This window comes from Notolabrus celidotus, chromosome 4 (assembly GCF_009762535.1).
Source record: "Notolabrus celidotus isolate fNotCel1 chromosome 4, fNotCel1.pri, whole genome shotgun sequence".
Classification (NCBI taxonomy): Eukaryota; Metazoa; Chordata; class Actinopteri; order Labriformes; family Labridae; genus Notolabrus; species Notolabrus celidotus.
In genome coordinates, this window is record NC_048275.1 from 23,527,919 (window position 1) to 23,554,132 (window position 26,214).

Consider the following 26,214-nt stretch of genomic DNA (forward strand, 5'->3'; position numbering starts at 1 on the left):
TTGAAGAGACGTAAAACAAAATTAAAAAGTTCCTTTGTTTTAGGAAAATGGAACTGGATGTACAAACTACACTGAAGATGTTAATGGGGGAAAGCAGTGATAAGGCAAGCCATAGATAAAGGGAAAGAAAAAAAATCTAGTTTTTCATTTCCTGTTTTTTTACTTCTTGTCATTTGAACTTGCAGTTTGCACTAAATTTGCCCCTGAAAGATTCCGGCAGTTAAACATTAGTGTGCAGATCAGTAGATATTGGGTTCATAATTCACTCTAACATGCATTTTGGTTACCTATTACAGAGATTCAGGATTTTAAATTGAAACTGGTTATTGGGTAATTCTAAGCTTTTGTAATGTGCACTGAAGGTCTGTCATAAAGCTTCAGAGAGAACACTCAAACTTTCCTCCAAAAATTGAGCTTTTCCTCATTAAGAGTTCTATTTAAAAATGATATGTCCCACTGTTTTAATGAGTAATGCATACTTCAACACACTAATTGCTGGTGTAAAAGTCCGATTAATTATGCATTCCTGTTCTTCAGTGGCCCTTCAAGTCTTAAGCTTTCTCCTCCATCCCCATGTGCCCCTGTATTTGGTCGTAGAGTCAATAGAAAAGTAACTTCAAACATGACGATAAAGAAAAATGTGAATGGTAATGACACGGTTAAGTGCTGAATGTTTGTAATCTGGTTTAATTCAATTACTGGTGCTTTCTTCAAACTGAACAAAGTGGTTTTGTGTTTGTGGAGTTTGAACAGAACAGGGAAACATCTACATACTGTATAAAAGCTAATGTGTGTATGTAATGGCTTTGAACCCACCTCCTTCCAAGACATCATATTTGTATGATGAAGTCAAGCTCTGCTCTGAAACAGTGACCTACATTCTTCATCCTATGGGAATGTTCATTTTTCACTGGTAACTTTATTAAGGGAAAAGGGAGGTAAGGCAAACATACAATGCAGCTCAGTGTGCATAACTCTATGACATATGAAGAAATATCCAGCAATGCAACATTAAGCAAGAGTGTATGTATGTGTGTGTATGTATGCACTGTAATTGAGGATTCCCAACGTGTTGTATCCCCTGGATGTACCTTGTTGAAGTCATATTTCTCTGGTAATATCAAGAAATTCTCCCACCCTTGCTGTGACCTACATAACTCAGCTTACAGAGAATAACAGAGAATAACAGAGCGCAGACAGAGTCAAGCGGGTTAAATGCATGTCAGCTGACATGACTTTATTTTCACATCCTGAACAAGTCAGTGCATCAATGCCAAGACTGAAGGAAACAGCACCATCTCCGGGATAAATAGCTTTTCAAATCTCTAAGAAGAGACTTCAAACTTCATCTTTGAAAGAGTTTATTTATTATTTGAAAAGAGACAACAAACACTTTTTACTTGGTATACCCCTTATGTCTACTTACTTTTATATAAAAAATGAGTTTTAAGGCAGGAAATGCTCTATTGTGTCATTCTTTTCCATAGTTTTGCCTTGCTGCTTAGACTAAAGGCCAAGAAGAAAAAACACTTAGAGATGCCTTGGGGGATTACAAGTACCTTTTCAGAACCCTATCTGACTGGAACTAGAAGTATTTCTATGGCAGTATAAGAGTATGAACGTGTGATCCTAATGCATTCTCCGTGCCACAAACTAGACAGCCTTTGAAAATTAACTAGAGTCAACATGTCCAAACATCCATGAGTTTCAAGAGTTTGGCTATCAGACACATTACAACACATGCCTGTTTTTTTTACACTGGGGCAAATTCCTCCAGATGTAGAAAATGCAGCAAAAGCAGAGAACGCTTATTAATGAATTCTCAATGTCTATATTTCTTTCTATTCATATCAGTCTTGAAATTACATATAGTCAATGCCTTTTTTCAATGTCTCTTTGCCAGTAAAGGCTGCAGCCTTCAAATTTGGCTCACACTTCCACTTATATTCAAGGAGGAACGGACCTTAGTTTGGTGATTAGAGATAAAAGTCATTTGATCCATTAAAGAAAAATGTTTTCGCTCTAACAGTTAGATTTTTTTTTTTTCTTAAACAATGTTTCAAAAGAGTTATCCATGAAAAGATGAATGAAAAAGATTCAAAAGTTAAGGTTTTAATTGTTTTCAGAAACGATTCCTTGTGTGTTTAGGCTATATATTAGTGTAGTTGGCTTCTATTACAAGATTCATCACACTTCTACAAACATATTGACAAGGATTTTCAAGCTATATAACAAATATTGCACCTATAGTGATTATGACGGTAATCAGGGTATCACGATTATAAAACATGTATGCACTGATGATTGAAAGTACACTGTGAGGTCAGCACTCATTGCAGGCAGCCCCTGAGACCTATAGAACATATGTTGTACATATTAAGCAATTGAGGGGAGTTTCTGCCTTCATTGTCAGACTCTCGCAGCCTGGTCTGAGCATGTGCAATCGTCTTTTTCTTCTACTCAGAAGAATATTTAAAACTGCTCCCTTTACACTGTCTCTGGGCCTTCTTGTTCACAACAAGTGCAATACTTGTACTTTTTTAATGAAAAATGAAATGCATCAAAATTAAATATTTGGAACAGACCAGATTTCAACTATCACTGTAAAATTACTTTGGAGAAATAATGTAAAAACAATCATTTCGTATCGTATCAAAGTAAAAACTAACTTTTAAAATGTACTGACAAAATAGTGTTCGGGGACACTTTGATGTTTTGGCTGAATTTCAATCTGTTTCAAGCAAATCTTGAATATTGAAATATTGGCTTGTGCTCACTGTGAAGTCTGTATTAATATGCCATTCACGACCCAACTTTACAGAGGTAGAAAAACACTTTCCTTGACAAGAGTTAAAATGCGTTTTTGTAAATATATCTTTGTTCCAGATCATAACAGTTCTTTATTCCTATCATTAGCAACCACTCAAACCAAAGTATGAAGTGATCAGATGTTTATGGACTAAGGTAACAAGTTCATGTTTGTCTTTTTTGTGGATGTGATACCTTAACAACACCATTTTCAAAATGTGAGTGCTTTTGTGTCTTTGTAACAAGAGATATGAAAAAGTTGTGTTATGTTCCATCTAACAATCATTGTGGTGTGACAAACAAATACATTTTCCATCTGGGCCACAGCCAGCAGTCTTTAATCTCCACACTATTGGCTATCTTTTGATGGGAATAAAGCCTCTTGTATAGCGACAGCCTATTTTGTGGACTCTAGTGTTGCCAACAGTTACTTACCTATGACTATTGAAGTCTGGGACCAGTCCAGCAATTTGAGAGCATTATCTGTGGACATGCAACAAAAAGCAGTATTTCTAGTATCACATTATTGTGCAGTCAGACATTGTATTCAGGAGATCTTAACATCAATGCCAACATTATGTTTGGTATAAACATTTAGTGGGGAACATCTGTGGTTTGAGCAAACAAATATGTTGCTTGCAGAGATTTTTTTTTGTCATTTATATGTGAATAACAGCTGCATCTGTGTTCATAATGACTGAGTCACTGCCTAATGGGAGATCCAAAATATTCAGAGTTTTGGAGCCAAGCTTTTTTAAAGAGGCACTTTCTTGTATCCCATACATTTCTGTTTGAGCGTCTGACTTGATATATTCTTTCCTCACTCGCAAACCAGACCATATCACCAACAAAGCCTCTATTAAAAGCCTGGGGAAACTTTGACATACTTCTTTCTGTGATGAACTCAGGTGTGCTGATGTGGGGCTTTAATGGGTCGCATGAGATACACCAGGAGCACTCGCTCCATATTTAAACCTGATTAGTACCACTTTTAAAACAGATTAAGATAAAAGTGCAGGGTGGCATAGTAAAGAGGTTCAAATGCAGTAACACCAGCTGCTTATTAGGACCCCTGATATGATGCATTCGGGTCCCACCTGACTTTTAAAGCTGATGGCACTCACTGAATATTTCACATGTAAAGTAACAAATAGCTTAAATTAACCCCATCAGGACAGAGGATGTTCATCCAAGGTAAGAAAAAACTAAGGACATCTTAATTTATTTTAATCATGTTGTGAGAGAAAAAGTAAAAGGGACTTAAGAACACACAAAATAAAAATAAAAAAAAAACATGGGAAGAATTTTAAGTTCCACCTTCATTTCTAACAGACTCGGGCTCAAATGCAACCACAGGCAAAAACTTGTAACTGAGACACAGAGTCACTGCGACAGGCTGCAGAAAAGTGCTGCACTGTTGATAAGAAACATGCAATACAATGTGACAACTTACTTTATCAGTGTTATGTTCCGCAGGCAATACTTGACTCAAACCAGAAGTTATCCATGAGGGCTAGGTAGGTCATTCTCACTTCATTTCACCACATTTACTCAGATTAGATCCCCACGTGACAAGAGTCGCTACTCCATGAGAAGAGGCACGGCTCCCAAGGGGGACAGACTACATTCACTTAGTATGCTTCCCCATATGACAAGAAAACGAGTGCATTTCAATAAGACTGGCTTCCAAGGAGGAAAATTGAGTTTATTCAGTTTGTATTCCCCCATGATGCAAGTATGAGAACATTTCAATGAGCCCCAGTCCCAGTGTGAAACAAAATTTGCTCAGTTTGGGTCTCGGACTACAGAAACTCAAGAAAATTCAATATAGGGTAATACAAAATCTAATTTAATAGTCGAGTAGTTGGCATTTGATATTCAAGGCTCAAAGAGGCAAGTGACCCAGAATCACACACGTGCAGCGGTGCAGGAAAACCCCCCACTTTGTGAAATTTAGACACCTGGCGGTTTGCAATTCCACCACCTAGAAGTTGTTTTTTAAAATGCATTAGTCTGAACCAAATGTATGAAGTTCTACTGAGGCAGAATAATAAAAAATTATGAGTTAAAGCGTCAATTTTGACTCTCAAAATTTCAACTATAATTGACATAAGTATGTTGGAGTATTTATTGATTTCAGCTCACTTTGTAACTGAGAGTTTAGTTCTGTTATTTATAGTGTATTGTCTTTGCTGATGAAACTACCCAGTGGCAAATATGTATTTTACCTGGAATTTCTGGCACAGTTTGCACTTGGAGAAATCATTCCTGCATTTGGCCTTTGGTTGAAAAAAAAAAAGAGTCCCTAACAGCTTGCAATAAATGTTGAGTTTGAAATTAAACTAGTTTTTCACCTCAACTTAACCTTGAATTTATTTAACCTACCTACTTACCTACCCACCCACCCACCCTGGTAGTTGTTGTACTCCGTGATGGTAGCTTGTACTCCTGCTCGACAAACGCGATCAGCTCTTTGAAGCCTTCTCCTTCCACAAAAATTAATGGGAGCGTATCTCCAGTTACCATTTTGGTTATTAGCAGGCTAATCTTCTCAGCTCTGGTTTCGTCACAATGACATTTGCTAACAGGGCGAGCAAAAGACGAGCCTGCCTGATTTCTGTCTCTGCTGTTTTCTCCTTGTGCTATAAGTGTATGCGGTTAAGCATCAAACTAGTATTTATATGGTATGCAAGTTTAACGCCACATATCTTGCACTGCACATTAATTTAATCGTTTTCCGAAGTACTTCCAGACATCCCTTTTTTTAACTGAACTGTCCCAGGTTCTGTGTTTGTTGTGCTTTTGCTTTCGGTGGAATAATATGTTCCTAAAGTGTTGACGTAGCTGCCTTAAAACAGTTGTTTTTGCTGAAATCTGGCTCGCTGTGTACTAAAGCTGAAGCTGTGGCCGGGGAAGTCAAACGTTTATATCCCGTTAATTATTTTCCCACCTGGTATATTTAGTTAGGCGAAAACAAAAAGCACATGGTCACACATGTAACGCTGTATGATTTCAAGTTATGTTGCCAGGTGGGTGAGTAACAAAATGCTATTTGAATAATGGGGTCAATGGCGAGTACTCAAGTAATCGTACCCATACCTACTACCTACCTACTTACCTACCTACCTACCTACCTACCTACCTACCTACTGCATAGAAATAGGTAAAAAGATGTAAGTAGTGGATAATTCTGTCACCTATGACAGAACCTTAGGTCTACAGGCCTTGTTTTTACTTTCCTTTGCTGGTGTTGATTTGATGCTCCAGTTGGTGTAATTGATTTGAACCACCCGTCACTTCAGGTTACACAGATGACAAGAGGCCATTAATTTATCATTAAGTAGTTTATAATAGTTGACACTGTGATAAATATCATTAAAATAAAAAGACTGTATTGGACATGTAAAGAGTTTCTTTTACACTGAATGTATTCGCCTGAACATGGTGCAAGCTCACCTATGGTTTCAACCTTCCACTGACATTATGCTACAAGCCATAAAATCTGAGCAGGTAATTTACAGAACACACTGACATAATTCTGTGTGCTACTGTGGGCATCTGGGAAAGACTGTCTCTCTCTCTCTCTCCCTCTCTCTCTCTCTCTCTCTCTCTCTCTCTCTCTCTCTCTCTCTCTCCCTCTCTCCCTCTCTCTCTCCCTCTCTCTCTCTCTCTCTCTCTCTCTCTCTCTCTCTCTCTCTCTCTCTCTCTCTCGCTCTCTCTGTGTGTGTGTGTGTGTGTGTCAAACTTGTGTGGCTCTCACTGGGCTGATAAGGATCACTCATTATGTGGTGAGTTAGTTCTCTGCTGAGCCTTGTCACGACCTCCCAGCCACATCACAGCGAGCGGCTCATCTGTATTCATGGGTGGTTAACAGCCGGTGCACCTTTCCTCTGAAATACAGCAGGTGCAGAGAGGTGCACGAATGCTCACACATCAAACATCTCTGTACCCGGCTGAATCCAGAGATGGAAGAAGAAGAAGAGTCCTATCTTTTCCCAACCATTTACTTCATGAATTAATTCTGAAAGAAATTGATTTTATATTAGAGGAGCACGATAAGTCAATATTGTAAAACATTTAATTGTGGTAATTAGTCAGTTACATCATTTTGTGTGTTTTTCATGCTCTGGCCAGGGTGGACACAACATCATTTTGCAGTTATTGTGGGGTAAGCCATCTTGCATACTTACTATCTCTGCTTAGAGTTGCATATGCAAAACAGCAACTGGAAAGTGTACACAAGACATGGTAAAATGGCGGCTGATGATGCAAAATAATCGTGTCTGAAAACTTTTTTAATCCAGGAGCATTCAACCTCCTGGAAAGAAAAAGGCTGCCAAATCTATAGAGCTTATCATGTGAGCATGTTGGTTAAGCATGACACGCTCTGTGATTTTTCTCTCATATACATTCTTGATTCTTGATCCCTCACCTTCAACCCTTTCCCTCCAAAACATCTCACCTCTTACTCTCCTTCCCATCTCTTGTGAGTTATTGTGCAACTCATTATCCAGTTCGTCCATTAACTGTGTCAGTAATCAATGACTAGTCGTCTATTAAAATATTTGTTAGATGCAGCCCTATTATAAAAGTGCCATGACATGTGATGAAACACTTGACAGAGTTTTGGAGAAGGTTAACTATCTGATCAACAATAGAATTTTTTATTTTAATATTTATATTCCCAGCACATGGGCTTATAGGACATCATGAATTCATGCTACTAAGGGTCAGAGCACATATTCATTCATATCAGAATCAGAATCAGAATCAGAATCAGCTTTATTGGCCAGGTATGCTTGGACACACAAGGAATTTGACTTTGGTAAACTGTGCTCTCTTTGTACAAGGCATAAGAATAAGACATACAAATCAAAATAAAATAAAAATAATAACAATAACATCAACTATAAATATAAATATAAAGTAACATGAAATAGGCATGACTAATATGTACAGGCTAAAATAATATGATAAAAGTGCAGTGGTGAGTAGCAAACTGTTCTTATGGCGGCTTGTTTTGGCGCACTGAGATCTGTAGCGCCTGCCTGAGGGGAGGTGTTTGAAGAGTTTGTGTCAAGGGTGTGAGGGGTCAGTGGTGATGCTGCCTGCCCGTTTCCTGGCCCGGGACTGGTACAAGTCCTGGATGGGGGGCAGGTCGACACAGGTCGATGAGTTTTTCTGCAGGCCTTATAGTCCGTTGCATTCTGTGTTTGTCTAGTTTGGTTGCAGATCCAAACCAGACAGTGATGGAGGTGCACAGAACAGACTGGATGATGGAGGTGTAGAACATGATTAGCAGCTCCTGGGGCAGGTTGAATTTCCTGAGCTGACGCAGGAAGTACATCCTCTGCTGGGCCTTTTTCCTGATTGTGTCTAAGTGGGAGGTTCACCTCAGGGCCTGGGAGATAGTGGATCCCAGGAACCTGAAAGAGTCCACACAGTCCTGTTCAGGATGGTGAGGGGGGGAGTGGAGGGGGACTTCTCCTGAGGTCCACTGTCATCTCTACCATCTTGAGCGGGTTCAGCTCCAGATGGTTCTGACTACACCAGAGAGCCAGCTGTTCCACCTCCTGTCTGTAAGCAGACTCGTCTCCGTCCTGAATGAGACCTATGACTGTGGTGTCGTCTGCGAACTTCAGGAGTTCCACCGAGGGGTCCCCTGAGGTGCAGTCATTGGTGTAGAGGGAGAAGAGCAGTGGGGAGAGAACACATCCCTGGGGGGCGCCAGTGCTGGTGGTCCGGGTGCTGGATTTGATGCTCCCCAGCCTCACCTGCTGTCTTGTGTCAGTCAGGAAGTTGGTCATCAACTGACAGATGGAGGCCGGCACTGTAAGCTGGGTGAGTTTCTGGTGCAGGATGTCTGGGGTGATGGTGTTTAACCCTGAGCTGAAGTCCACAAACAGGACCCTAGCGTAGGTCCTGGGGGAGTCCAGGTGATGCAGGATGTAGTTCAGACCCATGTTGACTGCATCCTCCACCGACCTGTTTGCCCGGTAGGCAAACTGCAGGGGGTCCAGCAGGGGATATCTATTCATTGTCAAGAAGTAGAAGAAGAAAACTCAAACAAAATACACACTGATTAAAGAGACTGTCTTGTCTTCTTTTCTAGGCTTTTGAGACAAAATTAGCGAGTTTAAACACATCAAATTAAACACCAAGTCCAGTCTTTGCTCATCTATAAAAATAATTTTGCCCCAGCTTTATTTAAGGTAAGACAAATCATCAACTGTTCCCTTTTCATTTATCCAGCACAAGGCTACCCAAACGTTAGCAGAGTTTTCATTTAAAGACAAGCCCCCCACACTAACCCGAGGAGTCCACAGGATGCGTGTGTGCTGCGTTACGGCTGCGCAGCGTGTTTGCTCCGTCCGAGGGCTCGCACCCTGGTCCACAGGACACGTGTTGGGAGCGTAGCGCAGCTCAGAGCAGCCAGGATCAGCTGGGTCCAGCATAGAGAGAACCACATACAAACAACAGGTCACAGAGCCTTTCTGTGGTTGAATTTCTGCTCATTTGGACAGTATTCAATTACTTTTGTGCTTTTATCATCACTTAGTATGCTGCAGAACTGTGAAGTTTCGTTTTTGCAAGTTCTAAACCTGCAAAAACGAAACTTAACAGTTTAACAGTGAGTTTAATAATAATAATTCAGCTCCATTTTGTTGTCCTGTTACCTTCTGACACGGTTATCATCTTAAAGTCCTGTTGTAGTTGACCCGGGCTGTGAGAATTGAAGCCAATGTGGAAGTGTTAAAAACTGCAGTTTCTCATGTCCACTTGAGGCTGTCTCCAGAAGTACCAGAAACCACAACATGGCAATTCAAAAAAGCTGATTTTTTTACAGCAGAAATAAACACATTAACAGCCTGGTACAAAAAACAAGTGTAGTCTGGATAGCTCATTTCTCGATCTGCACAAACTGTACGGGGGTGAATTTTTTCATAACACAGCAATTTCAAAGATATTAAGATTATGAGTTTTCTATTGTGAGAGGCACCGCTGACTTGATTGACAGCGAGAAATATTGTAGCTGTCGGCTAGGAGGCTCAGAGCCCGCCTCTTTACCTCACAGTAGCTCGACAGCAGTTAGGTTGAGTGCAGCATTTCCAATATGGCTCCTGTCGACGATTGGTACAAAAAGTGCTTCAGAAACAGATTATTTATACAGTCTATGGTTAAAACACTTCCTACAACAAAAATGGTCATTATATTTACTTAACTATGTGACAGATAAATGGATACAAATCCATTTTCTTTTTAACCTGCACATTTGTTTGAAAAAGCTGTAAGATTAACTTTTTGTTTACTATGTGTGACCAAGAGAGCTTGACACTACCAGATATACAACATATTGCAGTCATAGTGATGATGGCATGAAAAGGTTCAACAAGAGGAGAACTAAGATTTCTTAACTGATCAGGGTAGTTGCCAAAACTGCTGGAGGGTAATCTGTTTTAGAAAACTTTAGGATCTCTGAGAATGAGTAAAGGACTTGACTACAAAGAGAGAGCGGATTTGTGTGTTTATATAAAATATCTGCTCTTAAAGCATTTAAAGGGTCCATTCAACTCCATGCTGAGTCCTCTCACACATAACCTCTGCGACCACGAGACATTCAATTGAACAATTCTTTAGTGTGTCTAAGAAATGAAATAGAAATAAAATCACGTCTTATGACTCTTGGGAATTTGAAGATTGGCTCCTGTCGTTTCTCTGCAGAATGTGTCGGTGATTTAATTCGGTTTTGATTACAAGGTCGTACTTCAATTAGAGGTTATGATCAAGTGTCTATGTGGGAAACACTCGACATCTAGCAGAGCTGCTGACCTTCCTGTGATGGAGGGTGAGTCAAAAGATGCTCACTTTGGGGGATAAGGAATCTAAAAAGAATTGGTATCTGTGAAAAATGAGAGAGGAAAGCTTAAGAAGTGTTCGCATGGAATGAAAATGGTGCTCTTTTTTCTCTTTAGTACTACTTGTTCTGCATTTTATCCTGGAGTGAGTCTTTATGCACATATAAGGGGCGAAATACAAGCCATTATCACCTCTGTTAGGAAAAAAAGCAATGTAATTTTAAAGAGCCTCACAAAAATATCCTACTTTCTTTGTGAGCGCAACCATGTGCTCTATGTACTCGAAGTTCAGGAGTGCTGATTTTACCAAGCAAGGTAAAACCATATTAAAAAGTGGAATTAAAAGCTGGAATTAAAACTGAAGGAAAGTGATTAAAGTATGTTTCCTCACCAAGCTCCATTTTTCTTGATTATCCTATCAAAATCAGGAGGGGCAAGACTTTGGAGATCAAATTTGTTAACAACAAAGGTGGAGGAGAACCTTGTACAGCCCAGTGATGATAAAAGCTTGGGTTGGCAGTCACGGAAAACTAGCATGAATTTGAATGTAGCATTTCCGCAGGACTTCGTCTAACCCCTCCCCCCTCCCCTCGAAGCTCCTCCAAAACGACGCCCCCACGACCATATGATCGTGACTGATTGTAGATGCTCTTAATTCCTACAGTGTTGACGGTTAGTGAAGGCACCAGGAGAGGTGTAGAGTGTGCGCGATGGAGAGAGGAGAGACAAGAGGAGAAGTTCTTCATTCATTCACACATTGATTGTTGCTTTGTTGGTTGGCGTGCTCAAGTTTGACAGTGACCGGTTAGTAAAGCTCAACGTGTTCACGAATCGGCTCGTCATCCCTACAGCGTCCGGACGGACGCTACAATGTACATTTCTGTAGGACTTACTAAATGTCATTCATTCTTTTGCTTGTCAGAGCCCCCGTGGTGAGAGCTTTTTAGACTCTGATCTGGACTACAGTCCTGAGCAAAGCACCTCATCGGGTCAGAGGGGACAGGCCTGAGGTCGAGCGAGAGGGGCAGTCAGTAGAGTCAGGGGAAGCAGAGGCAGGAGACGGGCAGAACAGCAGGACGGGATTTGATTGGTTTAACACATTGGACCCTAAAGGCGGTGATTGGTTGGTGTTTTCCCAGGTTTACTCCAGCTGTAGAGAGTGGCTCTTTTTAACTCTTTTTTTAAGAACACATTATGTATTGATTGCCATCGGGACATAAAGATCATTTTAACCAGTATAACAAAAAGTGTATCTAAATCTGACTACCAACCCCAGCTTTAAGGGCTTAAATGAGTTTAATAATGAATATGGAGTATAACATACAATAATGAAAGTGAAAGTTAAGTTGTTGAATAGCCTTTGCATAATATGGCTTTTGTTTATGTTTATTTTCATGGTTCAGCAGAGGTTGTTAGATCCGTCCACTGATGATGACAACATGTACATGTTGATGGCGCATTGACTGGCTGATTCATACGTCAGTGTCGCCGCCATGTTGAATGTGGCAATCTGTAAAGATGTGCACACACAGATACGTAGAAACATGCCTCCCGATTGTTGTTATATAACCACACCGTTGTAAATTTGACTTATTACCATTGGCAGAGCTTTACAAATATATGCAACAAATGTTTTGTAGAGGTCTCCACAGCGTTAACATTACCTTTTAAAAACTCCTTCACTGCTTAAACATTAAAACACCAGGACACGGATAAATAACTGTGACTCATCCATCTAAAAGCAGTGTGATTTTATTTCACATACAGCAGCTGTCTCATAAAAAAGTTCAGTATCAAGTCATATTTGATTTTAAATCATTTTGATGTGCCTAGTGTTAATTAGAACAGTCCTTTCATCCTGTATTTGAAATAGTAAATCCTTTCACTTGTTCAATCGGTTAAAATGTATCAAGCACTTCGTCCACACGTGATATACAACATAATATATGGAAAACTGACCTTAATACAACGCAATTTAAAAAAACGATATTCCTCAGGGTGGGCATTTAAAGGCCACAGAGCAGTGGTATGAAAAAGAGAGTGAAAACGGAAACGAAATGCATTAACAGGCTGAAAATATGAAATTAGAATGATGAAATATTTGGAGCAGGCTATGGATACAAGTGATCAAACTAACAAGAGTCAACAGAGCTGCATGGAAGTAGACTAATACTGGGTGAGTAATGTGATCAGAATGAGTAAAGTGATCATAGTGAAACAGTAATATGTTGGGCATAAAACAGTAACCTACTGCATGTTTTAAAAAATAAATAAATTACATTTTATACAATTAAAAAATGTCTATAATTTCTGTAATGTAGTTTAGTAATCATTCCACTGCTAAAGAGCAGACTCACTGTCAGCCTTTTATTAATTTGATGAACAGACTTTGTAGGCTACGCTTTTTCTAAATAATTGTTGTTTTTAGTACTTACATTAATTTTAATCATTTATTGTAAAAACGGTTGATCAAAATGAGTTAAATGAAAAGGAACATTAATTTTTTTCATAAAATCCACAGTTTTCGCATCTACTTATATTAGTTTACGGCAGACCCGCCACATTCAATATGGCGAACGCGTGTCAATGTCGTCTATGGGGAGAACCACTTCAATGGCAAGCAGCAGTTTCAGTTTTGCACGTTATTCTTACGTTCTGTCCGAAGAGGATTTGTTGTCTCTAGTTTAAACTGCTAGTTTTAACCTGCTGGATTTCTCCTCCTGACGAGAGGATTACTGCAGCAGAACTGTGAGTTTTGCTGTCAGGATTTCTGCTTCACTATGAGGGAACTGTTCAAGATAGATTGAGAGTGTTACCTGTCGGATTTCTGCTTCGTGACGAGAGGACTGCTTCGGCCAAGCTTTGAGTTTGCTCCCCCTCACCTTTTGCTTCGCGGAGAGAGGATTCCTGGACCCAAACGGTAAGTGACAGTTTTCATTTCTGTTTTCAGAGCAGAGGTTTCCTAGGCCGCACACACCTTGTATTTAACAGGCCTGCATCCTGTTTTCATTCTGTGTGCGTCTGTCTGAGAGCGCGTGCGTGTGGACCTACTTGGGTAAAATAGTAGGCCTATAATCGAGTTTTATTAACCCGTGTTTTCCTCGTTTTAGACTATGCACTTTTGACCTGGTGTAGTTATGTCTGTTTAAAAACCATTTTGTAAGAAGTTTCACCAAATTCAGATTATATATTTTATCTTTTTTGCCAACTTCCTTTGAACTCATTGCACAAGTTGTAACCCTTTTGTGCATTATTTATGGTCAACATGTCTTATTCACATGAAATTAATCCTCGATTTGGGGTTTAAAAAAACATATTTTTTTAATTATTTTGACAACAATTAGGATCAGCTAAGAATTTCTTCATGAATTTTCACAGGCTCCTTCTTGTGTGTGCATGTTTACTCAAAATATTGTTTTAAAACCACTTTTTACTTTTTAACTGCAGCAAATAGTTATACTTTTCATTTAGTACAAAGCATAAAGGGTAATTTATCACCGAATTTTGTTTCACACCTCTTCAGTCATCTTCATTCCAAGTCATTGCCTAAGGTTTTACAATTATTTTTGAAATATGTAGTCAATAATGCCCATTTACATGAAATCATAAGTTGTTTTTGTGTCAGCTTTAGCTGAAGTTTTGAATTATTGTTACTATAATTATGATAAGAGGAATATTTGGTGAATAGTGTTTTAGACATTTATAATTCAGTTGAACACAACCTTATTGTTTTTTGCCTGCAGGGGTTGTAGCCATTTACAATTTGCTAGGTAAATTGTTTTAATGTTGTGGTGTAAATTCAATCTGAAGCAGCATGATAGGAGAGGTAGGGATGGGTACCTTTCACATTCGAATCGATACAGTACTGATACCCGGTACCTGGGAATCGGTACCGGTACTCAACGGTACCAATTTTCAGTACTTTTGTGTGTGTTCATGTGGTAATAAATGTTAATTTGTTTAATAATAAAATCTCTCTTTTTTTATTATTTAACATATTTATTTAATTTAACATGAAATGAACAGAAACAGGATTATATAGGTGATTAGATATATTAGCTGACGTGCTCCTGGCGTCTAATTGCTCTTTCGGGAGTTTATCAATGAACACACATGAATGTCTGCGGACAGGAAAAAGTCAGTTCTCCGTCTCTTTATAATAACAGGACACACAACTTACTTGTTGGGCATTCACGCACACAGGAACGGTTATAAACAGGGCAAGTAGTTGGGGCGAGAGAGTCCGTCTCAACTTAAGGCTGATTTATACTTCTGCGTCGCCCCTACGCAGCAGGGGCTGACGCGGACATGGGCACCACATTTATGTGTATTTTCTCCTTTTAAAACCTTGTCTGGGGTCAGTTAATTATAATAAAGTAAGTAACTGCTCATGGCTTGGTTGAACAGTGTATTTCTTGTAGTTTTAGAGTAAATTAAGTTCATCCTACACAGGTAAACCTGTGGGCAGCTACCTTTTAAACAAAATGAATGCTATTGCTCCATCTTTTTCATCAAATTAATTTCCAAGTGTGGAAATGAGTGTGGTGGGGTACTACAATTGCAACAGTAAGCATCAGTTTTAGACAACTAAAACTACTTCATTAGGACAGTGAAGGTTGACTGTATGAAGATGTGATTATACATCATTTTGTCCCCTTGTTAAACAATGTTTCACCCAAATTTCAGCGAGAAGCTCTTAACATTTTTCATCATGTGGTGGCTGTGTCAGAGTGGTTATCCTATCAACACCCACCACCATGAGAAAATGGTAGTGCACTTGAGTAACGCTACATTCAAAACAAGCTGTCTGTCCATTTCTGTTTACCATGGTTTTACTGCATCATGTTAGTGCAGTAAACACCTTTACATAATTCCAGTTAAACAAGACTGTGAATACAAATTTTAAAATGTTATTTTTTGTTATCAAGACAGTTTCACACAATGCTGTTTTTAATGAGGGCAGAAGGAAAAGCAAGGACATTTGGATAGACGAGTTGAGTTAGGAGAAAGAGGAGGAGATGCCTTCACATGACGTGTGATCCGATTAAACTCTCTCTGTTGGAAACTGTCACAAGGTATCAGCAAAGAGACAGACATAGAAAAGCAGCCTTGTTAACCAGAAGGTGAACTTTTCTCTTGGTATTTGTCCTGAGCAGAGACACTTCAAAAGAACCAGTGTGAAGTAATGATTACAAATTCACTAAACAGCAAAGCATCACTGCTGCTGTTGAAATGAGGCTGCACTGTAAAAATTGTCCGTAGAAATAACAGAAAAACACTGTTAAATCCCAACATTAAAAAACCGTAAAGGGAATTACAGCAAAACATTGTTTTCTTTACAGTGTAATTTAGTAATTTTTTAAACTAAATATAACTGTAAATTTAACATGAAAATGCTGTTTTTAAAACATAAATTCGTTGTTAAAATTACTTATTGATGTTATATTGACACATAAATACTGTATTGCAAAAAACAATGCAATGTATATTAAATAACAGTAAAATTGTGTTAAAATTACAATTAAATCCTGTAGACTTAAAACATGCATGGTTTCCAAAATGCTACAAGGAAGACTGCCTATTAGCCACTAAAAAAAAAAGGCAAATGGGGGTTGTAGAAATTAAGAATGAACATTTCATGATTACACACACACACACACACACACACAGACACACACACACACACACACACACACACATATATATAGCGCAAAGAATTAAAAATGATAAATTTAACAACAGAAATAACCTGCACGTACTGGGTTCGAACACTCATCCCCTGCCTCCCAGCCGGATACTCTTCCTATTGCGCTATAGGCTCGCTGCGTGCGAAATGAACAACAAGCAAACGTAGGCTTGTACATGCAATCACTAAAGATAGATTATGTAAGTATAATACAGCTTAAATGTATTTAGAACAAACAGAGATGAAACCTTTGTAAATGTGCTCTTTTCTGCTGGCTTGGAAGAATGTCCGTCATGTTTTCACGTTATACATCTAAGGAGGTGTGGCCAAGGCTATCTGTATCAGGGGTGCAAATAGACAACGATAATCTCAAGGTAAGTAAACAATGCTATTTTTGTGCATGATAATTTATTTCACAAAGACTAGTGTAGCCCATGGTTTTCTGGAGATCAGTGAGTCGTGCGCGTGCGTGGCGATGTGAGGTCACACGCATCGCAGTGCCTTATGGTCTCACACACTGGTCCCTTGGAGTAGTTCGGCAGCGCAGCCAGTGAAACGTTCCTGTCGTCAAAGTTAGAAGGTAATTTAGTCAAACTATCAGCCTCTCGTTCTGTTAAGTCAGAGTTTAAGGTAGCTGTTATTTTGTTGAAGAGTGGTAAACCCTATGTCAACTTCATGTTACCAGACAGTTAGGTTAGCCAAGCTAGCTAACCAAGTGTACCAGTTAATACCCCTGAAGCATACTCAACTGTCAGGTGAAGTTAAAGGCAGTTTATTTTCAAGAAACTGTGTGTTTCATATACTAATTTCTTCTGTAGGCGATAACTGCTAACTGTAGCTGCATTTGCAGGCAGCTAATAACGGAGAGCTTTAGCAGCTAAGCTCTCCGCGCCTTTTTTCTATTGTTATTTTTGCGGAGCGGTGCAAAGTGAATATCATTGAATCATACTCAATCGTCATATTAAGTGAAAAGCCAATGTTGTGAAACGACACAGCGTGTCTTAATTTTATTTTACACTCATTGATAAGCAGACAACCATCACTGCTGGTTGATTTGCTGTTGGCTGCTAGCAGCTAATTGCTATTTGGCCTGTTTCAAGCTCCCCATGCAACGAATAGCTTCCTGTTTCGAGCTCCCCTTGCCATGATTCGTTGTCGTTTTTGCGGGAGAACCTTGCAAACGTTGAAGGGTTATGTGTTGCATTGTAGGATTCATAGAAACGAACCACGCTGTGTGTTCAGGTGTGAGAGTGCAAATTGCAGGCAGACATTTTGCACGTATGCATCATTTAAGTGTCACTTTTATCGGAAGCACAATGTCCCAGCACCGTCTGTTACTGCTAACACAGCCATTATATCAACTTTTGTGTGCGCCATGCCACTTTGCTCACACCGATTCCAGACCGTGCAGGAACTTCTTGTACACTTAAAAAAACATTTAGTGGAGGGAAGATCTGTTAAGTGTCCAGTGGCAGGTTGTCAAAGCACATTTGCTGTGAAGTCATCATTTACAGCGCACTTGTCCAGGAAACATCCACACTGTTCAGTGAATAACATAAATGATCTTTACAGAGAAATCACACCGCAGTCCTCTGCCACGGCTTGTGAAGAGGTTTCGCAGACGGTGGATGGTGCAGCTGAAGTACCAGTAAGTACTGAACCAACACAGATTTCCGATGAAACCTTTCTTAGGAGTGTTTGCCTGTTCTATCTAAAACTGCAAGGACAGCTCCTGCTTCCAGATTCAACGATACAGGTAATCGTTGAAGAGATGCAAAATCTACATGATTTAGGACTTGATTACGCTTTAAGCAAATTACACTCCCTCATGAAAGATGAGTTAAATCTAACTGATTATGTAATGGGGAAAGTCTCTGATTGTATTAAGGATTCTGATCTGTTCTCTTCATCTCATAAAGGCCCGTTGAGAACAGCCTACACAAGAGCTCAGACATTCAAACGCATGTTTAAATATGTAGAGCCCAAAGTAGTAAGATTAGGATATGATGATAATATGAGACAAAGAAATGCTTATTACATACCTGTGAAGCAAACACTGACTAACTTACTAGAATCACAATTTTGGAAAAATTCTGTGTTGCAACAGACTACTGACACAGATGCATGCGTTCTTAGTGACACTTGTGACGGACAGGCCTACAAGTCCAATCCATTCTTCATTGCAAACCCAGGAGCCCTGCAGCTTATTTTGTACCAAGACGCATTTGAAGTAGTCAATCCTCTCGGCTCAGCAAAAAAGACACACAAAGTTCTCGCTGTTTATCTTTCTGTTGCAAATTTGCCAGTTCATTTGCGATCCAACACAGATCACATGTCCCTAGTCTTGTTGTGTAGAGAGAACGATCTAAAAAAGTTTGGATGTGCTAAAGTATTTGCTAACATGATATCTGATTTGAAAGATTTGGCAGAAAATGGAATTACTGTAGGAGGGGAAACAGTCCGTGGGGCTTTGTACTGTATAGCGGGGGATAATTTAGGGTCACATGGTATTGGAGGCTTTAACGAAAACTTCACGTCTCGTTATTTTTGCAGGTACTGTGAGGTAACCAGAGACGAATTTAAGAAGGAACCCAATCTTTGCGGCCAGCAACGAACTGCTGATACCTATGACGCTGCTGTTGCCTCTCTGTCTGAGGAGAGCAGAGAAGTCAAAGGAATAAAACTGAGGTCAGTTTTCAATGATGTCCCAAACTTTCATGTATGCCAACCTGGTCTCCCACCATGCTTAGGCCATGACATTTTTGAGGGCGTGTTGTCCTATGACCTTGGTCTGTACTTGAATTATTTCATCAAGACAAAGAAATGGTTCACATATACCCTTTTGAACAGGCGAATCAAACAATTCCAGTTCAAAGGTTCAGATGCTCTCTCCAAGCCATGCACTGTCCCATCTGGTACACTCAAACTCTCTGGTAATGCGGTTCAGAATTGGAATTTTTTGAGGTTGCTACCTGTTCTAATTGGCGACAAGGTGCAAAATGCTGATGATGACGTGTGGCAGTTGACTCTCCTCCTCAAAGATATTGTTGACCTAGTTTGTGCACAAAAGATTTCACTGCCACAGATAGCGTACCTTGAAATCATAATCCAGGAGTATCTGGATTCAAGGGCGTGTTTGTTTCCTCATAGTACTCTCAAACCAAAACACCATTACATGAGACATTATCCCTCACTAATCCTGAAATTTGGACCCCTCATTCGTCTATGGACGATGCGTTTTGAAAGCAAACACAGCTATTTCAAGCGATGTGCCAGGCATTTGAAAAACTTTAAGAACATTTGCCTAACTCTTTCTGAAAGGCATCAGATGTTTCAAGCATATGTCTCAGCAGGACCAGGATGTAGTGAGCTTCTGCTAATTAAAAATGGTTGTGCTTTCATTCCCAACCTTTACAGCGACACAGTCAATCATGCTGTTAGTGAATACGGATTTTCAGAAAAAGATACAGTTGTCTCGACAGAAATTCAGTACAGAGGTACAGCATACAAGAAGGGGGATTTTTTGGTCTTGAATGAGTCTATGGAATTTGGCGAGATTGTCATCATTTTAACTAAGGATAATGCTGTGTATTTTCTTATGGATTTACACAAATCAGACTGTCTTCCCAAATATCACCTGTACGCCATTACACAACAAAGTACAGAAATGAAGTGTGTTAACATTAACGACTTGTTAGATTTTTACCCATTGACCTCATACATCATTGATGGACACAGAGTCATCCCACTGAAACACAGCATTTTGTCAAAGTGATTTGGTCAGAAATGGTGGCTAGAATGATGAGTCTGAAGTATTTCAAGATTTTCACAGACTAGTTTGGGCCTAATTCATATTGAAGTTAGAGTTGTGCCCAATATGAATGCAATGTTCTGAAGTAAATGTAGTAAATCAGCTACATATTGTAAATATTTCCTTATGATTTAAATACAGATGTCTGAATCATTTCTACGCTCTGCCATCACGGAGGCCTTGCCTGACCTTCCAGACGTAGCAAAGGATATCCTGCAAGAAACTCTTCAATCTCTAGGTGTAGAGACCCATGATGACTTTCAGTTTGTTAAGGAAGAAGATTTGTTGTCAGCCTTGAGGCCCATACAAGCCCGGAAGCTGGTTGCTGCGTGGGGTCTAAAATGTAAGTCTAACATGGTTGTTTAAGATGGTCACACCCCTCCATTTAGAAACCCAACTGTTCCGACAATAGACTTCCATTATTCAGAATGGCGGGGTTTCCTTTTTCACACACACACACACACACACACACACACACACACACACACACACACACACACACACACACACACACACACACTAGTGTTGGTATTTTTCTTCTGCATGTACACCTCTTCTATGATATTTTTACCAGTTTGTTCAGTCTGGAAAGTAATTTCTGCGCCGTGTGTGTAGCCAGAGAGAGCCGGGGACAAGTCTACATTTAGACAACCCCCCATTCCGAATCTCTCTCTCTCTCTCTCTCTCTCTCTCTCTCTCTCTCTCTCTCTCTCTCTCTCTCTCCACACGGCGCAGATATTATTTTCCAGACTGAACAAACTGGTAAAAATATCATAGAAGAGGTGTACATGCAGAAGAAAAATATCAACACTAGTGTATGCATGAAAAAGGAAACCCTGCCATTCCGAAGTACGAAAGTCTATTGTCGGAACAGTGGGGTTTCTAAATGGAGACCTGTCCCCGTTTAAGATGTGATCAGTTATCAACATTGCTATTTAGTTAAATTAAAATGTAAAAACATCCATGTTATGTCTGTTTTGTGTATGTGTGCTTTTAAAGGTCCCTTCCAAGAAAGTGGTTCTTCAAGCCTTACTGCCTCACCAGGACCTTCCCCTTCCATGGTGTCTCTGTCGCCAATTTCAACGTCATCATCCAGCAGTCAGAGCCCAAGAGGCAGTCTTCCAGACTCATTCATGATACCATGGGGACAGTTCCCAGAGGCTTTGACACAGGATTTGGAGAGAGGAAGGCGTCCAAAACCAAGTATGAGGAAAGAGATGGTCAGAATTGTGGTCCGCGAAATGATGAAAGCAGCCACCTCATTAAGTAAGAAGAATGCTACTGATGTGGCTAGGCAATTAGTGTCAAAATACCCCAAGTCACTCCAAGATGTCATTGAGGGCGACATAATTGGCACAGGGTACAGCTCCCTCGTGAAACAAATTCAAAATCGGATCGAAAATGTGAAAAGACCTACAACACCAAAAATTCAAAAAAGAAAATCACACTACTCTGACACCGACGAAGTCCCCCCTGAAAAACGGGCAGCGATTCAAGACACCTATGGGTGCATCCGTTGGCATGTCAAGTTTCTGCCCCTTGGGGAAACGCCCGAAAGCCAGCAGCAGAAGAAAGAGGAGCTAAAAAATCTGTTCAGCCAGAATGAACAAAGCCCAGGTCCTTTGAAAATGCTGATGAAGTCCACATTCTACAGCCAGCGACAAGACGTGAACCAAGGGAAAGACATGAAGTACCTCCTGGAAAACTGGCCATATTGGTTTCATGAAAATGGCATGAATGTTCACTTTAACGAGCTCACTGGAGTTGCCCTGAAGGAAACCTTCTTGAAAAATGTGGAACAGAAGGGGGAAAGGCTCTTGAACTTCATGAAGACAGTTGCTGTCAACAAATCCAAAAGATTCTATCAAGCTGCAACAAAGCTACAGATGATGATGGGAGAACACCCAGGCAACACACAGGTCACAGAGATGGTGCTGCTTCTTCTGGCTTATTTTGACGAGAGAGATGATGTGATGTTCCATTACGTGGAGGACACTTGCCTGGCTGGCGAAGTGGTCATGGACCGAGTTCCCTTGACTCCCACAATTGTTGTATGTGGTAAGTTAACCTCACTCACCTGAGTTGAAGAGGAAAGGCTTACACATACAGTAGATGCTGTCTGGGAATAATGGATTCACACCTCTTTTTTCTGTTGGTGTGGGTTTTTTCATACATACTTGTTTTCACGCTTGACACACGAGTTAGTGACTGACATGTGAAAATGTAAACTTGATTTCTGGATTATTTTTAATTTTCCTTTTTTTCCCCCTTTTTTTTAAGGACAATCCTGCTATTCCTCCAGAAGGATGATGCTGAGTGTGGATCACGTCATCGTGAATGAGAACATCTCTTCCTTCATCTCGTCCTTGTGCATGCTGTTTGGGTCTTATTACTGCTTCAACATCCATTACCCAACTGCACTTGCATCCACCCTGGAGTTCCTACAGAGGTAAGTAGTTTTCTACAAGGTGGCGGTATTCATCATACAAAATACAGTGGTCATAGTACACTAATGCAAATACCTTGGGGGCAAAGGGTGTTTTGATGCAGGTTTCCTTTGTTGACTAATGGAGACGGTTGTATCATGTATAAGTGATATGTGTTCCCTCTGTATTCCTAGCTGTTTCTTCTCCATTAATCCAGAGAAGGGGACGAAAGTGGAGCGAACAAATGCAAAGTGCTTGCATGTCAATCCAAGAGTCATTACGTTGATTCAGGACCTCTCCGACCACGAATGGCGTTCCGATTAAAAAGGTACTAGTGCTAGTGCAACTATTGTCTTTGATTATTGACTGACTTTACAAATGAAATTAATGAGACAGTGGGAACGGTAACTGTACTGTTGCTATTGTCCTGTGCAAGGCACTGTTCCATGATGCTACGCATTGTCACGAAACAGGCACTGCCGCCATCCTGAGACAGCCAGGTATTGTCCAGGGGTGCTAGGCACAGTGCCTGACTGTGCAGGACAGACAGTGCCTGGCTGTCTCGGCACATTGCCTAGTGTCCCAGGACAGTGCCTGACTGGCACTGGGACAGTCCATGGGACTGCAGCAACCATACAGAAGTTATTTTTCCCACTGCTACTGATTAATGGAGACTTGTGTGTGTGTTCTCTATTCCCCAGGTGTTCCTCTGAGTGACCACAGCGGTTCATGTTTCCCTAAATGTTCTTCAGGGTGTTCTTCTACATGTTCCCGCCCATGATTGGAGAGCCACTTAAAAAGGTGCGTGTGCTAGTGCTAGTGCTACTGTTTACTTTGATTATTGACTGACTTAAAGGGAAACTTCGGTTTATTTCAACCTGTCTCCTATCTTCATGAATTTGCTTCGTGTGACTAGTGACGTGTAAATAATAGTTGTCATGTTAGCCATCATCTAGATACAGCCGGGACGCTGCTACTAGCTTCAGACCGGTTGAAATGAAAGTGAACGGACACAGGCAAAGTTTGTCCACTAAACAAGCTTGTTTTACACTAAAACCGCCACACATAGTTAGAAAATGTCAGAACATATAGAAATGGCATGTAAATGTGCGATGTTAGCTTACCTGTTACCCAATGCAGCTTTCATCCAACTTTCATCCACACGAGTAGAGGTAATTAGCTCAAACATGTAAACAAAGACGTCTTAAAACGGGTAAGCTAACACACACTTTTCCATGTAGTTTCTATATAATCTCTGACATTTATACTAACGATGTGAGGTGGTTTTAGTGGAAAAAAGTTTGTTTAGTGGACTAACTTTGCCCATGAAAGTATGTCCGTTCACTTTCTTTTCAACCGGTCTGAAGCTGGTAGCAGCGTCCCGGCTGTATCTAGACAACGGCTAACATGACAACTAATATTTACACCTCACTAGTCACGCGAAGCAAATTCATGACTATAGGAGACAGGTTGAAATAAACCGAAGTTTCCCTTTAACAAATGAAACTAATCGGAGTTCATGTATGCGTTTCTTTCTCTTCTCTATTCCCCAGGTGTTCCTTTGAGTGACCACAGCAGTCCATGTTTCCCTAAATGCTCTTCAGAGTGTTCTTCGAGATGTTCCCGCCCATGATTGGCGAGCCACTTAAAAAGGTGCGTGTGCTAGTGGTAGTGCTTCTGTTGTCTTTGATTGTTGACTGACTTAACAAATGAAACTAATGGGAGTTCGTGTATGTGTGTCTTTCTCTCCTCTATTCCCATAGTTGTTCCTTTGAGTGACCAAAATACGGGGCTGATAGTAAGGCAAGACTTCTAACTTCTAGATGTTCCCGCCCATGATTGGCGAGCAATTTAAAAAGGTGTGTGTGCTAGTGCTAGTGCTACTGTTGTCTTTCATTATTGACTGACTTAACAAATGAAACTAATGGAGTTCAATTATGTGTTTCTTTCTCTTCTCTATTCCCATAGTTGTTCCTTTGAGTGACCACAGTGCTCATATCTCCATTGTTTTTACAAAAATAAATTTGTATTCTTCTGAATCATTCATTGACTAACGAGTGGTTTGTTACAGCCTATCTTTAACTTAACATTTAGAAGTAATTTAAAGCGCTGCTGATAAGAAGAAAACTGTAATACATGTGTACATGTCCCGTTGGTTTTACGGATAAAAACTGGCAGCTGTGGTTGCCACAATAATCCTGTTAAAAATACAGTACATACTATATGTAAACATTACAGAACAACTTGTAAATTTTACATTCTAAAACTGCTTATTTTACATGTCCCGTTGTTTTTACGGATAAAAACTGGCAGCTGTGGTTGCCAGAATAATCCTGTTAAAAATACAGTACATACCGTATTAAACATTGCGGAACAACTTGTAAATTTTACGTCCTAAAACTGCTTATTTTACATTGAATCCTGGTGAAATGTTCATGAAATCATTGTTTATTATACATTGAATATCCATAAAATTAACAGTTATGTATTGATTATTGTACATTGCATACCTGTAAAATTTACATTTAGTTATCATTAATTGTACATGGAATCCCAGTAAAATGTACAAGTTGTACCGTAATGCTGTTTACATTTGACTGTATTTTTAACAGTATTATTCTGGCAACCACAGCTGCCAGTATTTTTCCGTAAAAACAACGGATTTTTTTTTACAGTGTGGAGTGATAAAAACTTTTTTGAGGCTTTTCATTTTGTTATCTTCATGCTATCATTACCTTCATGCAAACTGTGTATTTAAGTAGTTATTTAACCCACAACGAGTTGAGTAAACCTTTCATGATATTCCCATGGCAACATGTGTAACATGTGCAACATGTGTAGAACTCGATCACTAATTATCCACCTTGATGTGCTGCATAAGTGTTATTGTCAGAATAAGGCAGCCACAGTGTAAAAGTGAAGTAGTCCTAGTTTTATTTTATTGTTAACATGTGTTTTATTTATATCTTTCATTCAAGGAGCTTCTTTTTTTTTCTTTTTTTTTTAAACTCTGATCAGGTATAGCTGAATTGTTTCCATTACCTTTCATTGTTACTTAATAGTTCAGATGGTTGAGATGATTGTCAGGCACCAAGATATACACTGATCAACTATACCATATTACACCACCTGCTTAATATTGTGTAGACCACATTCCTATGATATCAGGCCCAAAGCAGCTCTGAACTGATGAGACATGGACTCCATTATACCTCTGAAGGTGTTCAGTGGTATCTAACACTGAGACGTTAGCAGGAGATGCTTTGAGTCCATAGACTGTATAAAATATGGACATAGTATCCAAGACGTCACCATCTGTTTCTGAAGCGCTGCTTTGAGGCCAGGCGGCGGCGGCAGCCATACTGCTGCTGTCGAGCGATTGTGAAGAGGCGGGCTTTGAGCCTCCTAGCCAACAGCTGCAGGGTTCCCTCCTGTCAATCAAGTCAGCTGTGCCTCTCATTGGAAGACTCGTAATCTAAATATCTTTGAAATTGCTGCGTTAGAAAAAAATTCACCCCCCTACAGTGTGAGCCGATCGAGAAATGAGCTATCCAGACTACACTCGTCTTTTGTACCAGGCTGTAAACATGTTTATTTCTGCTGTAAAGATCGCCGTTTATGAATTGG

General features: G+C 39.9%; 1 protein-coding gene across 3 annotated transcripts; it reads left to right on the plus strand.

Moving 5' to 3' along the window:
- Positions 1 to 16,572: 16,572 nt before the first annotated feature.
- On the plus strand, positions 16,573 to 24,631 carry LOC117812099. 3 transcript variants are annotated; one of them, XM_034682704.1, is made up of 9 exons: positions 18,991 to 19,038; positions 20,303 to 20,504; positions 21,161 to 22,219; positions 22,442 to 22,610; positions 22,782 to 22,915; positions 23,289 to 23,388; positions 24,141 to 24,240; positions 24,351 to 24,446; positions 24,556 to 24,631. In XM_034682704.1, the coding sequence occupies exons 2-5, from the start codon at positions 20,303 to 20,305 to the stop codon at positions 22,909 to 22,911; spliced, it is 1,560 nt and encodes a 519-aa protein (XP_034538595.1). In that variant the 5' UTR covers positions 18,991 to 19,038; the 3' UTR covers positions 22,912 to 22,915; positions 23,289 to 23,388; positions 24,141 to 24,240; positions 24,351 to 24,446; positions 24,556 to 24,631. The 3 variants fall into 3 exon arrangements, 1 of the variants encoding a protein (XP_034538595.1); XR_004631134.1 differs by lacking the exons at positions 18,991 to 19,038; positions 20,303 to 20,504; positions 21,161 to 22,219 and adding exons at positions 16,573 to 16,724; positions 17,923 to 17,998; XR_004631133.1 differs by lacking the exons at positions 18,991 to 19,038; positions 20,303 to 20,504; positions 21,161 to 22,219 and adding exons at positions 16,753 to 16,930; positions 17,923 to 17,998.
- Positions 24,632 to 26,214: the final 1,583 nt, after the last annotated feature.